The sequence below is a fragment of the Phalacrocorax carbo genome, chromosome 28, assembly GCF_963921805.1.
Source record: "Phalacrocorax carbo chromosome 28, bPhaCar2.1, whole genome shotgun sequence".
Taxonomy (NCBI): Eukaryota; Metazoa; Chordata; class Aves; order Suliformes; family Phalacrocoracidae; genus Phalacrocorax; species Phalacrocorax carbo.
In genome coordinates, this window is record NC_087540.1 from 2047878 (window position 1) to 2065260 (window position 17383).

Below are 17383 nucleotides of genomic sequence, written 5' to 3' on the forward strand. Positions count from 1 at the left end.
AAGAGAACAAGACATTTGATCAGAAATATAAAGTAAAGCATAACAAAAGTAAGACAAAGGCCTGATTTTAGGAGATGCCAAGCTCCCACAGCTCCATTAATTCCAGGTTGTGGGTGTCTTAACATCGCATCTGAAAACCATGGCCATGAGCTCAGTCCTGAGTTGGGTCGTGCTTCAGCGTTCCTGGTCGTTTCTTCCTGCTGCTCCTCATGCTTTAGCACGGCCCATAGAAGCCACTGCGGTAGGTGTTGTAGCGACGGTAGGGCCGGCTGTACCCACTGCCCAGGCCTGGGTAGCCAAAGCTCCCAAATCCCAAGGAGCCCCCGGAGGAGATGGGGACCCCTCCAGCACTGAGCGCACTCCCAACAGCCGCGGATGCTGAGGATCCCACAGCGGTGTTCTGGGGGAAGGAGCTGAGGATGGGTCCGGGCAGGGTCACCACCACGGGAGAGGGCTGGATCACCACTGTTGAGTCCTGGCACTGCCTGACGCAAGGCTCGTTGCAGCTATTTGCCAGCGGGGTTGGGCCGCAGGAGGTGGGTGGACACAGGTCATAGCAGGACATGTCTGTAGGGTGGAGGTAAATCTGGAACACAATAAAAGAAATGCAATACAAATTCTAAATACAACTTTATTTCTACAGCTGAAATTCTCTGATAAGGGGAGTATGTAACAAACTAACAAGAGATTCCATGGGGAGAAAGATGACATTTTTCACCAGATCCAGAGGAAGTATTTTGAAAACAGGGTTGAGCTTGCATTTTCTTTAAGAACACTGCTAGGGAAGGTATCGCTAGTGCATCTCGGTCAGGAACTTACCTTGAAGCTTCTGTGGTTAGTCAACCCACCCAGGAACCAGAGTACATGCTGGTGCTAAAAGTCTTCGTTCACATTACAGAGAGTGCCCTAAACACGTGGCCATAAAACTACTCTAGTAAAAGGCACTTTGAACACTTCTCCTTGCAGTTGGGGCTGCACACAGGAAAACTATTAGGGCTCTGTAGCCTTCAGATGAAGGTGCTCTGCTGGAATGGGTAAGACTCAGCTTGTTATTCCCAATCCAAGGCTTGCCTCTTTGCTAAACAGTCAATGATGACAAACATCCTACCTAACACTAACGTAGCAAATAACCTTTCCCATTTCATTCCTATCACTTCTTTTCATGCATGTTCCATCTTGGAGGTCCCTTCTCCCAGCTTTAGAAAGTGGAAAACAGAAGCTTAAGCAGCTGAAATCTGATTAACAAGAAATGGAAGGACAGGCAGCTGAATTCAGGAACACTTCTATTTTTGTGTATTGCTATTAATATTAAAATCACCAGCATATCTCAGAAGCTATGGTGCAAATCTGTCCGCAGTTGTTTGGAGGATGGAGAAGCAACTGGTTAAAGATCACTCCTTGTCTGCAGAACTACAAACTGAGTTTCAAAGGCAGGCAGGATGATTGTTTTCTGTGAGGAGACCTGGTTACTCAGGACTGCCAGTGTTGACCAGTGTCCCCATGTTCCTCTGATATTCTGGCCTTGACTGAATTTTCCACAGACCAGCACACTACTCTGAGCAAACTCAAAAATTCACTACAGATATTTTATGTTCAGCTGCAGGACCTGAAAACTTTTTTTTTGAACCAAAACTTGAATAAATAGATCTAACTGGCTAACCTGTGGCTAATTGTACCGTTCAATGATTTTTATAACCGTGTACCAACAGAAAGCTTCCTCTTTCATATGAGAACCCCTTCCTCCCTCAGAGAAAAAAGCTGAATGTACTACAGCATTAGTGAGGAAAAGCTACAAAATCATCAAGGCAACAGTTCAACATATAAAGAGAGAATAAAAGGGTTCAGGCTTACCTTATTCACCAAGGCAAAGAAGGCAAGAGAAATGGATGGAAGAGCCTTGAGTTGCTCAGGTTTTTATACTGAGCCCCAAGTTGCCCAACAACTTAGGACATTCTTTGCGCATGAAGTTATTTATGAGCCACTACTGATTACATGGTTTTTTGCCTTAGTATTTGTGTTTATTACTGCTTCACTTCCTTATCTTGTGGCATGCATATCTGACCACAAGTTTCTTTCATCTTAAAATATTCTGGGCCAAGTTAATTTCTGGGAACACTAGAATGATTAATTCAGAAGAATTTATTCTGCCTTCAAAACCCTTTTGGATCTGCCTTGTGTCATTAAAGGAGATTAAGCATAATTTACATAACGCGGTCCCTTGTACCTTCCTCTGCAAAGTAAATGCTGTTGGAAATCATGATGAAATTCAGCTTTTGGAAGTCAACCTATGAGCACTAGTAGTTTTGGGGGTTCAAACTGCTTTTACAGAAAAAAAGAGACTAATTTTTTTTTATTTTTCTTTTTTTTTTCAGAAAATGGCCAGGAATACATGTACAGTTTTCACCCAACTCCCCCTGAAAAATAAGAGAAGAACAACAAATGCTGTTAAAAAGGGAGGACACTGAAGAACCCTGTGAGAGTCGGGAGGAACTGAAAAGTGGTATGACTGTGTACAAAGGCTGAGATATGACTAGAAAAACCCTTTTGATACTGCTTCTTTGACATGGAAGAAGAAAGAAAAAAAGAGTATTAGAAGTCCAGTCTAATGAGATAATATAAAATGATAGCACTGCTGTGGAAGATGTGGTTTGTGTTCAGAAAACATGGCACTTTGGGACATGGTTTAGGAGGTGTGGTGGTGTTGGGTTGACTTGATGATCTTAGAGGTCTGTTCCAACCTTAATGATTCTAAGAATCTGAAGCACAAATTTTATTATTACAGGATCTTTCCTGTCTCTTTCTAATTCTGGGCCTGATCTCTTAGTTCTTTATCTGAAGAGTCCACAAATCCAGATTTATTCTTATCTCAGACCTCAAAACCTCAGCAACTGCTTTTTAGGTTATCTTCCACTTGCATAAGTAAGTTGCATTGCCTGGTGATGTTTGTCCTCAAGGAAGAGTTCCACAAAAGATAAGGCTTTGCAGAACTCAGCTGTGGGGGCAGAAGTCACACACAAGAATTCTTCCTCACATATTGCAGCATTCATTTCTCCAGCTGCCGTTTCAGTGTCCGGTACAGATGTTACAGACCAATGGTAGTCAGTTGGAGAAGTGTCAGAAGTATATAAAGCATCCATTTCTTCACTTGCAGTCATTTTTTCTGTCACTTTACAGCAGTCTTTGGATTGCATGATGAAATTGAGCCTCTTCTATAGGGGGCTTACAGGATAAATAATAAAGGCATAAAATACATAAGCAATCCTAGACACAGAGATTAGTACTGAGGTTTTTGCTCTCCTAGCAGTTTAACTACTGAGACATGTAAATCATCTCCAAATTAGAATTGTCTTTGTGAAGATCCCCTGGGAACAGAAACTTGTTTGGCTTGGTCATAGGCTCCTGAGAACTTCAAAGTTTATCAGAAGCTTTAATAAAGTGCTGGTCATGCAAAGTATCATATTATGTGCAAACTTAAGATATGTGACCCATATTTGAATTCTCATATCTCTTCAGTAATAATATATTATTAAGATTTGGCAGTGCAGGTCAGTCATTGCATTCTTAAATTTATGTCATTGTTCCTGGCTGCAAGAATTACAGCTCTTTTATTTTTAATTAAAAAATAGCTCAAGGTTTGGTTTAAGCCATCTCATATTTCAAGGAGATTCTCAAATAAATTGCCCTAGCCTATTTAGCTTCGCTAACCCTGTTCATTCCTCAGTACTTCTCCAAATTCTAAGGGATTAACAGTTTTTTCAGAAATAGTTTTCTCTATAGCAGCTGGTATCTAGCACCTATTTGAGAAATAATTTGCATAACAGTATCCATAGATGATATTAATTTTTTTTTAATTTTTTCCTTCATCCAAGATCTGCTTGGAAAACACAAAATACCTTTAAAATCAGACTATGAGTTTAAAAAAATAAAAAAGGATCTAGCCACATTTTCAGAGATGTCTACAGCCTTCCTTGAAAATAATTACAATAATTGTTGTTCTAACTCCAGCCACAATAAATGTACAGTCAGAATGACTTAATGGCCTGATCTTTGAGATGAATTAAAGTGAGTGAATAAGAAGTTCACAACTTTTTTGTTTTTGCATGATCAAGGACAGACCTATATATTCAGATTATAATTAAAATTTCTTGCATAATACGAGAACATCCTCCTGAGACACCTGTGAGTGACTAAATGTCTGAAAAAAAATAATTCTTAATCAAAATGGGACTGGAAGCTTACTCACAATAATCTCCACATAATGGCTCCAGACACAAAAGCAACCCCAAAAATCTGTGCATTGTGACAGAGACACATAGAGAATAGAAGCTCCACTGGCAAGAAAAGTTCCATCTGCCATAAATTTTGTAATTAAATAGCTTATTAAAAATAAATGCTTGCCTCAGAGGCTTTAAGCAGTTGAACAAATCTGTAAAAGTTCTTACAACTCAGAGCCCTCCTGTGCCATTCCCTTCCCTCCCCCTTTGCAACAGCTCTGATAGGTCTTGCTTTTATCTCAGACCTCATTCTTAGCTAATTTTACTAATATAAATCCTTATTGACAGCATTAGCAACAGCCTCCGTATCCTACACAGCCATCTGTAGTTCACACAATAATCTAGGGCACCTGGTTCCAGGCCACTGAGAGTGAACTCTGCTAATGCCCTCATGGTATTAGCGATTTCTGGTTTATTACTTAAAACAGCTGTATCTATAGCTCAAGGTTGTCCCGTTCGGTTCGGCTGAACAGCTCTGCATGGCATTGCTGCTTCTATTGCAACCTGCCCCTCATTATTTGCTCTAATTCGTTGTTTGGCCCAGGCAGCTGAACAGTACGTGCTGTTTGTGTAATCTGTGTTGCCTTTTGGTGTACGCAGAATCTGTAACTTGAGCCTCACAGTTTCAGCTTCTGCTGCTCAGAGAGCTCCCCTGAAGGCAAAGGTGTTCAAATATAGGTAGATACGTAGTCCTCGAAGTTCATACATTAACATAGCTATTTTTGTTGTTAATGTTATTCAAATACTCTTATGAAGTACTTTAAAATGACTAGAGTTTGAGGTTTGGTTTTGCATCTTACTGTGGTCTTAGTAAGCTTAAACAATTTATGTTACAATTCCCCTTTTTGTCAAAAAATAAATGTAGCTAACTGAGACAAAGATCTGTGGAGTATTTCTGCAAAGAGCCAGGTGTAGTGTGGTCGTTATGCTGGAATTCAATGGGAAAGAGTAGAAGGAAACAACAACAAAAATTAATTTCCACTCGCGGGAATTATTTACTCACTAGAACCTCTGCAAAACACCACACCCAAAATGGGTGGGCTTCGGTTATTTTTCAAATATGTTTGAATAATTTTTAAATACAGGTTTTAATTATATTTCAAACTGTTAAAGTACGATTAGTATTTCTCTACTCATGGCCCTATGCATCACATCCACCTTCCTTGCAGAATGATATCTTGGTGCTATCAAAACTGGTGAATGAGTACTTGTAATCCATCACCTCAGAGCAAAGGATTGCCTATCATCATCGGTATAAACGCTTTTCACAAGGCGTCATTTCTTTCTGCAAGGGTTACATGAGATATCCCTCACCTGCATTTTGCTGCAATTACATGTCAGGTCCCTGATTTTACATTTACTTCCATCAGTCATTTAGGAAGGAAAAGATCACAGCCTACTTGTTTGGAGCTGGAGACCCAGGACTAACACGCATTCATTTAAAGCCTTTCTATCCCAATAAGAAAAGAAGGGTTTTCCCACTCAAAGTAAGCTTTGAAATTACAGATTTTTTTCATGGGGTAAAAATTCAGCCAGTCATTTAGCTCCAGTGATGCCTGCAACCAGAGAGCATACCCAAGCACCTCTGCCAAACCCAACTATTTCAGCACCAGTCCATGAAGATCCACAGAGAGGCACTAGGAACTTGGTTTACAACGAGTTACAAATCCATATTTAAATAGCCTTAGATAGGTTGGCATTAATTACAAAATATACTCAATATAATTTGCAGGGGGAGTAGGTCTCCTCTTAGAGCATTCCCCCAAAACTCTCTATGGCCTTTTCTCTTTAGGGTCCCATTTTGCTCAGACCATCGGCATCAGAAATGCTTCTGATGAAGAAGAATTTGGTAACAAGCAGTTTAAGCGCATGGTCTTGCTCCTGTGATAAAAGCCAGAGAAGGAAATGTAGCGAAGTTATAGTACTTATAGACATAGTATCTACTCTGTATATAGTATCTGTTTTGGTACAATGAATCTAATTTAGTTGCACAAAAAGGCCTCTACTTTATTACAAAGTATTTACCTTATATATACAATGTTTCCAAAGTTTCCTGGCTGTAAAATGACTTCTTGGCGTAAAGGTCATCAGCCAAATCCTTTTTACTAGTCAACATGAAGAAGTAGCCTCCAACTAATGAAACAGAGGAAGAGTAAGAAATTTTACAAAAAGTGAGCTGCTAGAAGTTTTTCAGACAAACACCAGGAGACTTGGACTGTGATGCAGCATAACTTTAATGAGAGCAAAAAAGTGGAATAAAAAAAGTACAAAGTATAAGCATATATTGCTAGGATTCAGTAAGACAACAGCTAACATGTCTTTTCATCCTGGGTTTCTTTTCTCAGTGCTGCTGTAAACTGAGACAAAAAAGTCCCTCCTACAGCAATAGAAAAAAAAATATTTCATCAGAAGTATGAAGTATTCAAAGAATAAGACAAGCAAAGGCCTGATTTTAGGAGACGTCAAGCTCCCACAGCTCCATTAACTTCAGGCGGAGTTGTCGGTATCTAACATCGCATCTGAAAACCATGGCCATGAGCTCAGTCCTGCATCAGGATGTCCTTCAGCATTCCTGATCATTTCTTCCTGCTGTTCCTCACCCTTTAGCATGGCTCACCAAAACCACTGCGGTAGGTGTTGTAGCGACGGTAGGGCCGGCTGTACCCACTGCCCAGGCCTGGGTAGCCAAAGCTCCCAAATCCCAAGGAGCCCCCGGAGGAGATGGGCACTCCCTCAGAGCTGAGGGTGCTGCCCACAGCTGCAGAGGTGGTGGATCCCACAGCAGTGTTCTGGGGGAAGGAGCTGAGGATGGGTCCGGGCAGGGTCACCACCACAGGGGAGGGCTGGATCACATATGTCGAGTCCTGGCACTGCCTGACGCAAGGCTCATTGCAGCTATTTGCCAGCGGGGTTGGGCCACAGGGGGTGGGAGAACACAAGTCATAGGAAGACATGTCTGTAAGACAGAGGTACGTCTGAAACACAGGGAAGAAAGTGAATGTAATATAAAAGCTGAATTAAGTTTATAAAAGTCAGGAAAGAGGATAACATATGTGAAAGTACCTAGGGAAAGTGGTCAGAGAGGAAATAATTTATTAGATCAAAATCCTCAGTAGGCAGTGTGAAAGTAGCATAGAGGTTTCTCTTATTTTTATAAGGCTGCTGGAGGATGTCTCTGCTCTGCAACTGGCCTCTCAGCTGTGGTGCCCGTCATGGTAAAGTTTGCCCTAACCCTCACCAGCAAAGGCATTTCCCATTCTTTGGTAGCTTCCCTTTGCACTGCCTCTCTAGACAAGGCACAATTGTGACTGTACCAGGAGATGGAGATCAGCAGCTGGAGCTCTCATCAGGCTTGGGAAACAGCCCTGAGCTGAATATTAACACATATGTGGGTCTAGTGCCTTAATGTTAAAATTAGTCACTAATAGCCCTGCCAGCAGCATTTGCGGAACTATGGAAAAGTGTTTAAGAAACATCCTTTGCTCCCAAATGTCTTACGACCAGGACAGGCAAACTTGCAGTGTGAAGACGGATTATTTTCCTGATCAGAGTTTTCTGCCTTGATTTGAATTCAATGTATTTGAGTCTTCTGGGATGCCTGCTTTTCTGCCCACGGAAACAGGACTTTGGGATAGATCCTGGAACTCAGCACAATTATTTATTTTTTGGGTTGGGTTGGGGGTTTTTTTGTGCTAGTCCCAGTTTCCTAAGATGAGACTCTCTTTCCAACCAGGTCCATTGCCTACCTCCTCTCTTAGCTTTTGTCTCTAAAATGGAACATGAAGTTGCTTGTTTTGAGAGACAATATTGCCAGTATCCTCTAAGTCCTTTCTTATTATACCCTGCTTCACAAGTAAATAAGCCTTTCTTTTAGACAGAAGTAAGCCTTTCTAATTTTCCTTCCCAAAAGGAAAAAAGCTAGCAATATTTATAAAGAACTAAGAACAACAACTAAAAAAAGCAGTCATCAAAGTAACAGTTTAGCATTTAAAAAGAAACTGGGTAGATTCAGACTTACCTGTTCACCTGGGCGAATAAGGCAAGAGATGTGGATGGAAGAGCCTTGTGTTGTATAGGTTTTTATACCATGTTCCAGACGCCTGCAGACCAGAGACGTATATTATGCATGAAATTATTTAATGAGCCGTACTTCTGCATGCAAAATCCACCAAACTGATCAACCCGTTTTTTTCTTTCAAAATTTCTTTTAATAGTGCTCCATTTTTTCCCCTCCCCTTATTACATTCACATTCCAGTATAGACAAAGCTTTCATCTTCACCAGTGTGCACCCGCTTAATTGCTTGGACGACCGTGGTGAGTCGTTTGAATTACGGCAGTAATTATGTTGCCTCCTAAGGCCAATGTACATTTTATGTTTCATTTTAGTCATCAACACATTGCTTAAGGGGAGTGTATGTGATGCATAGTCCTTATTCAAGACTTCACTCCTTTAGGTGAATAATCATTTCGCTCTGAGGTGGGGACCTGGGCTCAATTCACAAGCATTTCCATTTCAAGGACTCAGTTTTACCACAAGACAAGACTTAAAATAGGTATTCCCGAATTTTGCACTTCTGCACTATTTCAATCCCACACAAACATACAGCTGAGAAAAGCACCAAATTTCCATGAGTATTGCAAAGGTTAAAGAAAATTAAGACTAGAGAGAATTGCTGACCAGAAACAATAACAGAAACATTCTAGAACTGCTTGGGCTAACCCACAGTTTTCCCAGTTTGTATAAATACAGCTAACACAAACACATATAAGACTGCATTTCTTTACCCACTCATAAATTTTAACTTCATTTTCTATGCCAAAGTCAAACAATCACACTTTTAATGAAAGAGCTTTATTACTTGATCTTATTACTTTGTGACATTTATTAGCTACCTCTAATTCTCGGTATGATTTCTGTGCAACCTCTCATGTGAGGAATCACCAGTATTCCTATCTGAAAACCCAGTAAGTCACTGGGATGTGCAGCAATTTTCACATCAAATTAAATATGAATGTGCATGTTAAAGATTGTTTTCAAGTATTGGTTCTTGGAATCAGTGCTCTGCCTGAGCCAAACTGTGGCGTCAGTAGAAGTTACACCCAGCAGTTCTCCATTATATTTATCATTACATGATTTGTTTCACCTGTGCAGCCGGCAGTGGCCTGCTGGAAATACTTGCACAGATGCAAAAAGCAAGGATCTGGGCTCTCCTCTTAGCACCACTGTCCCTCAGCAAAAGATACGAATTAACTCTAGATGACGAGTGCCTTCATACATAGGTTGCCCTTGGTCTTCAGAAGAACAAAGGACTTCAAAGTTCAGAACAGCTTTTCACTAATGGCTCAAATATGCAAAGTTTCATGCTACCTAATGTTCAAGATACGTGACAAGATCTCAGCACTTGCATCACCTGGTTAAATACCCAGTTTCAAAGTGTGTGACTCAAAGGACTTCACAAACAAATTTAAGGTAAACACCTTCAGAAACTTTAATTATTTTATTAAAAATTTTCATAATTGATTTTTAAAAATAAAGCCAAATCTTCATCTACTGTAAAATCCTATAACTCTACATATTTTAATGATTGTTCACAAGAAATTTCTCCTCTCCTTTTCTAAAAAAGAGAGTCTTTTTCTTCTCTTTCCTCAAAATCTCTACTATCCAACATAGCACTTGTCATCCTTTTATATATTTAAAAAAAATATTTCCTTTTAGTAGATAAAAGCTATCACTCACCTGGGGAATTCATTTCCTTTTCATCTGTAAAATGAGATAGGCAAGGAATGCTAACTATTCCTCATTCTTCCCTCTAGGGACATAAACAGTTTTTCTTGGAGGGTATATAATATTTTAGAAACAGGCTCATTAACAGCCTGGAAATGTTTTCATTGATATTCTGCCAGTTTAGCCTAATTAACACCTAGAGTTCACCCAAAAGGTTGAGAGCCTTTGGATCTTGCTTTTTGGGATTGTTAAGGCTGGTGAGCCAGGACGTGACAGCGCTCCCTTATAGATCAGTAATGGAGTTTCACATTACACACACTCAATTAAAACTCTTTGTGTAACAACAGGGTGCTCCCATGACAGGCTGGTGAACTACCAAATTGCCAAAGAGCTGATAAATTACTTACATGAGTTGAAATTTGTATCATCTTCAGAGGCTTGAGTGTAATAGTACAAGGCATTTAAATGATGCACAGGTCTTTGAGATGAAAGAAGCTTTGAGGAAGATTTTTCATCTGATGCCACAATGAGACTAGACTGGTACATAAACCATAAGCAAGTTAACTACTGGGAAAATTTAACTATCGGTGACAATTTAACCAACCGCAACAGAATTTATATAACTGGAATTATCTGAATGACTCAAACCTTCCCAACATGAGAATCTCTTCATTTTTTCCCCAGCATCTATCGATTTAGTAGCTTCAGTGGCTATGGCAAATCTGGTTTAAATCTCAGGTCCTTACTTCTAGCAAAAAAACAATTTACTTGCAAGGATTTCTAAAGGTTTTAAATCCTGCAAGTGTCCTATATTCCTTGACATGAGCTTTTTGTTGGAATTCCGCCGGGCTGCCGCCAGGACAGCAAAGACAGGCCAACTTTTATAAGGAGCTCTAAAATACACAGTATTTATACAGTAAATAACAAGTAAATAGATCAAACAGTTTTGCTCTCTGTCACAAAAAACTATGTGTATATCTCCTTTGAGACTTCTGCTGCTGTTCATGTTTTACTTCACAAATCCAAGCATACGAGCAGTGATTTGATAGTAAAACAATGTAAATCTTTCTTTGCACCCTGCAGCTCCAGGTCAGAGTTATTCAGAGTGTGAATCACAAGGGGATTCCTTAAAACAAGTATCATTATATGCTAGATTAGATACCCTACCATTCTGCTGGATCATAAAATGCTTCCAGCCTTGAGAATAATTTCTTGGCAGGGATGCAGAAAGCCAAGTATTATGATGAGTCAGTGTGGAACCAATATGCATTTCAGCTGTAAAATTAAATATTTTCATAATCTTGAGCTCTAAACATATGTTCTTCTCCTCTTACTAGTGGCCCCAGTAGTATTCATATCACATCTCCACCTGCTAGTGATGATCTACATTGTGATGAATTTCACCCAGAAGTTGTTTCAAAAAAAGGTAGGAGGGGAAGGAAAAAACAACAGAAGATTGGAGATACAATAAAAGCATAACTTTATTCACACCTAAGAGTGGATTAAAATACAGCAAAGCAACAGGTTTCAATATGGGAAGAACGACACATCTCGTGGCGATGTATTCCACAAGCAGAGCTCCTTTCAGTGTGGCATTGCACCTGGAGAATAAAGTCCCATCTACTGTCTAAATTATAAGTTTTACACCAGGCACTATCAAATACAGTCATGCACAGCAGAACTACATACTTGATTAGAAATATAAAGTAGTACAACAAGCGTAGGGGCCTCATTTAGGGAATGACTAACTCCCACAACTCCATTAACTTCAGGCGGATTTGTCGGTATCTAACATCGCATCTGAAAAACCATGGCCATGAGCTCAGTCCTGAGTTGGGTCGTGCTTCAGCGTTCCTGGTCGTTTCTTCCTGCTGCTCCTCATGCTTTAGCATGGCCCATAGAAGCCACTGCGGTAGGTGTTGTAGCGACGGTAGGGCCGGCTGTACCCACTGCCCAGGCCTGGGTAGCCAAAGCTCCCAGATCCCAAGGAGCCACCGGAGGAGATGGGCACTCCCTCAGCGCTGAGCACACTCCCAACAGCCGCGGATGCTGAGGATCCCACAGTGGTGTTCTGGGGGAAGGAGCTGAGGATGGGTCCGGGCAGGGTCACCACCACGGGAGAGGGCTGGATCACCACTGTTGAGTCCTGGCACTGCCTGACGCAGGTCTCGTTGCAGCTATTTGCCAGTGGGGTTGGGCCACAGGAGGTGGAAGGACACCTCTCATAGCAGGACATGTCTGTAGGATGGAAGTAAATCTGAAATACAGGACCAGAAGTGAATGCAATGTAGGAGTCATATTGCACTTACATTTAGCCAGCTCAGGTATCAGGACAACAGGAGCTTTCCAGGGATCCATTTAGGAATTGAGTGGGGGGTGAGTTGAGAAGGAAACAGAATTCTTAAATATAGTACAAGAAGAGGGAGGTTGAAATAATCCTCTTGCAGTTTTGGTGATCCAGCGGAATAGCTGGCAGCAGAACAAAAGGGCACATACCTGTGTAATTACTTTAATTTTAGTATTTTGATTGGCTGTATGTCTGGAAAGACACTACTGAGATCCAGTCCCAGGTATTCAGAGCATTGTAGACGTAGTAATTATGAGTAATACCTAGCCACAAATGTACTTATGGATAGAGTTCAATAGACAGCTGGAAGATGAAATGAAGAATTATTTTCCGTGTCCTAAATTCACCTACAAAGAGGTACAATTTTCAATATAGTTAAGCATACTTGAAGCTGAGGTCTTTGGAAATCTTTCCCAGACAACTAGTCCACAGACATGCCATCCATGAGAAAGCCAGGAATTCCTCACATGCTCCCTGTGTGATTCCAACACACACCAATAAACAAGTTTGCTGTTTCCTATGCCCATCTCAGTTTGTTGGGTGCTCAGTTCCTCTATTTTTACTATTCTTTCTCCTTGTCCTCACAGTCCCTGAAACCATTTCTCTAGACTTGCAGGAGATGTCATTGCACCCTATAACTTAATTTCAAAACTTGACACTATATGAAACCGTGCAGAACTTTTTGATGATATATATCATATTGAAGCCCATGTTGATTACTCTAGCAGAAGAGGGTTGAGGATACATGATTAGAGCCAATATCCCTCGCTGAACTCAGTGTAACTATTCCTTCTCAGTATGCATTTTCATTTTGTCTTCATTTAAGAAGTGGTATTTAGAGCTCAAAATCTTGTGTTTCAACATAACTGATTTTTAAAACCCACAAACCTCTGCTTTAAACTTTCCTAGTTTCCTTGGTCTCCAGCTGTTTCTTTTAGTATCTGGTTCATTTTACCCTCTTGTTTCGCACTATTCCCAGTAATAAATTCATCATAATCAAAATGGGAACACTGAAGAAACCTCCCATGGAATGAACAGCAAAGAAAAAGATTTTTCTGGATGACATTTCTGAAGGTTAATATATTCACATCCCTTACAAACACTGTTGCTTTCATATCAACCCAGCTGAAATTTCAGGCATTACAGATGATGGGTAAGACCTTTAAAGATATAAAATGCACATTGCTACTAGAGAGATGACTGAGCACATAGATCTCTGTAATCATAGAATCATAGAATAGTTTGCTTTGGAGGGGACCTTTAACAGTCATCTAGTTCTAACCCCCTTGCACAGGTATTCTATCCATTCAGTTTGTTAATCTATTATTACTACTACTATTATTACTATTATTGGGATTTGCTGAGTCACATAGCACGTTTGAAAAAAACCCACATTTGAATGAATCCTTATCACCATTTCAAGGATCTGTATAGTCAAGTCGGGACTCCAGAAATACCTGAAATTCTAACAGCAAAAACCCAAAATTTTTTAAAGAGAAAAAGTCTTCCCCCAACCAATCCAGCAACCAGCAGAATGCTGTGGAGAAAAAAAAGAACAGCAACCAAATCGTTATGAAAGCAAGAATTCAGCAAATAGAAGAGAAGATTTGAACTAACCTTGTTCACAAAAGGGGAAAAAGGTAAGAGAAGTGGTAGGAAGGACCCTGAGTTGAGTGAGTTTTTATACTGCATCTCGGATGGCCTGAGAACCACAGACATCCTTTGTGCATGAAATTATTTATGAACGAGTAGGTCTTGAATGCAAAATGCTTCCAACTGATTAAATATCTTTTCCTTACTGTTCATTACTTTGTTTTCATTTCCGTATCTTCCAACATACATATTCCGTCATACAAGTTTCTCTCATCTTCTGGTATTATGGACCAAATTTATTCCATTGCCACCTTTCAGTCACAACTAAATTTAGGCTCCAGTGTATGTTTCACTTTGGTCATAAGGAAAAACATTACGAGGTGTTTATACAATACATAATTCATCATTCAAAGGTGTTCTTTTATGAGTGTAATCCTTAATAAATTCTGGTCTCCACCAATGTTTACAAAGCTCTGACTCCAGCCAAGAATAAGAACAATCTAGGCTGAACCTCTGTGTTTTGTGAAGGCCTTGCAAAAGAGCACAAGCATAAGCACACCTGAAATCCCACTGAATCCAATGAGGAAAAATCAGAGCCCTGTTTGAGATTTAGAGAAAATTAGTATTATATTCTATCAAATTTGGATAGTACCACCCTACTACACTTTGGTAACACACTCTGAGGTACGGCTGCTAGCGCACAGGCACATTTAATCCTGATCTATCAGTTCTTTTATGAAGGGAACCTATAACTCCCCTCTGTACCATCTCAGACCACAAATATGAATAGCTCTTCACAAGTCAGCTTGAGGACACATATGAATTTTTAAATAGTTTGAGGTATTATCCTTGCACAAGCTTAACTGTGGAGTCATTGCGGGGAAAAACCACACAAGGATCTGTTTGCCACTGAATTTTTTCCCTTACTACAGACAGCAGTACAACAGTGATTACACTCTGGACTGGTGAAAGTTCATTGCCTAAGCTGAATATATATAATTTTAATATGTTTTTTAACTTTACTTTGCAATCTCTCCTGTGCAAGCTGCAGGGTTTGAACCTCTCATCGGAGTTACTGAATATTGTACATGAGGATCCATAGACATCTGGAAAATAAAAGTTCTTGCTTTTATGTTACTAAAGAAGGACTTCAAAATCCTTCTTAATTTTCATTAATAGTGTGCATATTCACAGAATTAAGTTATCAAACTATTCATGATCTATGATGAGGTTTTAACACTCTCAACCTCTGCCCAGTGGGATGTCTTTAAAACCTCTGAATCAAGATCATTCTTTACCATCTATAAGCCAACACATAGGTTTCTACCTTTACAAAGTAAAGGTATAAAAGTTAAATTTTGTATTTTAACAGACTCTGTGAAAACTTATCCTGAACTATTCTTCAAAGAAAAAAATAAACCTTTTACAAATTTTTAAACTGCTTTTCATATTTCGAGAACATTATCTAAAGTGACCCACTTATGCTCTTAAATATTTCCCTTTCCAGACCTAAACAATGCTACCAACACATAAACATGTGAACACATACATTTTTGAAATACAAATTCTTCTGTAACATCAGGTGCTTACTAGCAACCTGGAGAATTAATTTTCCTGAAAAACTTGTAACAATATCCACAGAAGTTTGCAACACTTCCAGTCTGCTTCCTTCTTTTAATACAAGAGGAGCTGTTTGGTATAATGCCTCTTATTTTATAAACAAACTCATAAGAGAACACTCTAGTATTTTCAGAAAGACTCCTGAACTGTCTCCTGACCATGGATCAGCCCCAGATTGGTCCAACTGGCTCAAAGAACTCATCCAAGAGGCTTGAAGCTCTCCTTGGATCTCCTCAGAGACTTTTATAAAGACGGTGAGCAAGTTAACTGGCAGTTGTTCTTAAGTGGATCAGGGAGGGAATTGCACGCAAAAAGCTTTAGTAAATGTCTTGAACATGATCTTAGATTGTGCTCCTGAGACACCCATAAGCTAACAAATTGCTGAGGAGCTTAAAAAAAGTCTTTATTCGACTGGGCTTGGAGTAGTTTCATATTGACACTGATAGAGTTGGTATAAAAGTACCAGAAATTTAAAGTACCTATAAATTGGGAAGATGAAAGAATTTTTAATGGGTAGAGTATGTTTCTCCTGCAATGCCAAGGTGAACGTGGACTGGAAAATGAAGCAAAAGTATTTCATTATCAAGGTTCCACCTGCAAAAATATATGTGGGAACTAAGTCATTCAGAAAAGGATGCCTCGATAGTCTCATAAGTTTTTAAGCTTTCATGTGCATAGTTATTGTACCCATTTCTCCAATCTTACCAAACAAGGGGGACATGGGTTTCAAATTGATATTCTCGTTCTTCAGGGACTGTGTCTCTAATGACACATTTAATAAAGGATTCAACACCCTGCACAAACACTCCACAATGCCATGCTGTCTAAAGACAGCTGGTTCCAGGACACTGCTTTCTTTTTTCTTCTAAATCACAAAGCGTAGACTTAAGGGCTTATGACAGAGCATAGTTCTCTCTTTTTCATTCACAAGCAGCACCACAAATGTACCTTTCAGGACATGCTGTTGTTGGACACAGGCCACTTAACCAGACATCTAATTCTCCTGAAATTAATTTCTGAACTCTTTATGCTACGTGTCCATTTGCATCATAGAAAGACGCCTTCCTGCCAGCAAGAGCGAAGCCATTCTTTGATGTACATCAGAGTGCAATCAGTGATTCCTCACAGATCTCAGTGAATAACAAGTTACTTCTGGCATACTAGTTCTGTCAACAGGGCACCATATGCCGTGTATGCATTCCAGCCCCTTCAATTGTTTGTTGAGAGAAGCCACTTACGGAAACCAACTTTTAAGCAGAGAATCCACTCAGTCTAGTACCTATTGATTTACCATCTTTCATACTTTTCTTTTGCTGCCTCAAGACGCAGTCTGAAAGAGGACATATCCTAACTGGCTTTTTCCCAATTTGGTACCTTTCCAAGTAAGTAAATCTTAAGTAAAGAACACTTAGAACATACATTTAAAACTTTTGAAAAAAATAAACCTACAGCTTTTCCCTTACTGTGTGGGCATTTGGACTGGTTCCAGCACTGAACCTGAACACGTCTGGTTCCTCCACTATTTCTATCTCAGCACTATGGCAGTTCCATTTTCGAATAGATTTCAGTGGGCTCTAGAAGAGAAAACACTGCATGAGGTATAAAGTGATCAGAAATCACACAACTCTCATTGCTTTCTTGTGCTGTGTCTTGCTGGAGCCCACATAGCTCCAGGGGGAGAGCAAAGGGGTCAGTACAGTTAAAAACTAAGATAAATCACTCAGAGCTTACATACCAACAGACAAGGATATTATTTCTTATTTTTTGATGTCTTAGTTGCACACAGTGTGCTGAGTTTAGTATCTTGAAAATTCCTAGATGGT

General features: G+C 39.8%; 3 protein-coding genes across 3 annotated transcripts; all 3 read right to left on the reverse strand.

Annotated features, from left to right (window-relative positions):
* Positions 1 to 214: 214 nt before the first annotated feature.
* Positions 215 to 565, reverse strand: LOC135318174 (feather keratin 4-like). Its single transcript, XM_064475070.1, has one exon. It carries the CDS (start codon positions 563 to 565, stop codon positions 215 to 217), a length of 351 nt encoding a protein of 116 aa, XP_064331140.1.
* A 5735-nt stretch (positions 566 to 6300) lies between these two features.
* LOC104047823 (feather beta keratin-like) lies at positions 6301 to 7228 on the reverse strand. Its single transcript, XM_009508179.2, has 2 exons — positions 6892 to 7228; positions 6301 to 6407 (listed from the first exon to the last, which is right to left on the reverse strand). The coding sequence occupies exons 1-2, from the start codon at positions 7226 to 7228 to the stop codon at positions 6301 to 6303; spliced, it is 444 nt and encodes a 147-aa protein (XP_009506474.2).
* Positions 7229 to 11885: 4657 nt separating this feature from the next.
* LOC135318192 (feather keratin 3-like) lies at positions 11886 to 12236 on the reverse strand. Its single transcript, XM_064475171.1, has one exon. It carries the CDS (start codon positions 12234 to 12236, stop codon positions 11886 to 11888), a length of 351 nt encoding a protein of 116 aa, XP_064331241.1.
* Positions 12237 to 17383: the final 5147 nt, after the last annotated feature.

Excerpts from the sequence above, each read along its gene's own strand:
- LOC135318174 (XM_064475070.1), bottom strand. The coding sequence starts at position 565 with ATGTCCTGCTATGACCTGTGTCCACCCACCTCCTGCGGCCCAACCCCG.
- LOC104047823 (XM_009508179.2), bottom strand. The coding sequence starts at position 7,228 with ATGTCTTCCTATGACTTGTGTTCTCCCACCCCCTGTGGCCCAACCCCG. Across the intron at positions 6,408-6,891 it reads CACCTACCGCAGTGGTTTTG|TTGGAGGCTACTTCTTCATG; the intron begins GTGAGCCATGCT and ends CTGTTTCATTAG.
- LOC135318192 (XM_064475171.1), bottom strand. The coding sequence starts at position 12,236 with ATGTCCTGCTATGAGAGGTGTCCTTCCACCTCCTGTGGCCCAACCCCA.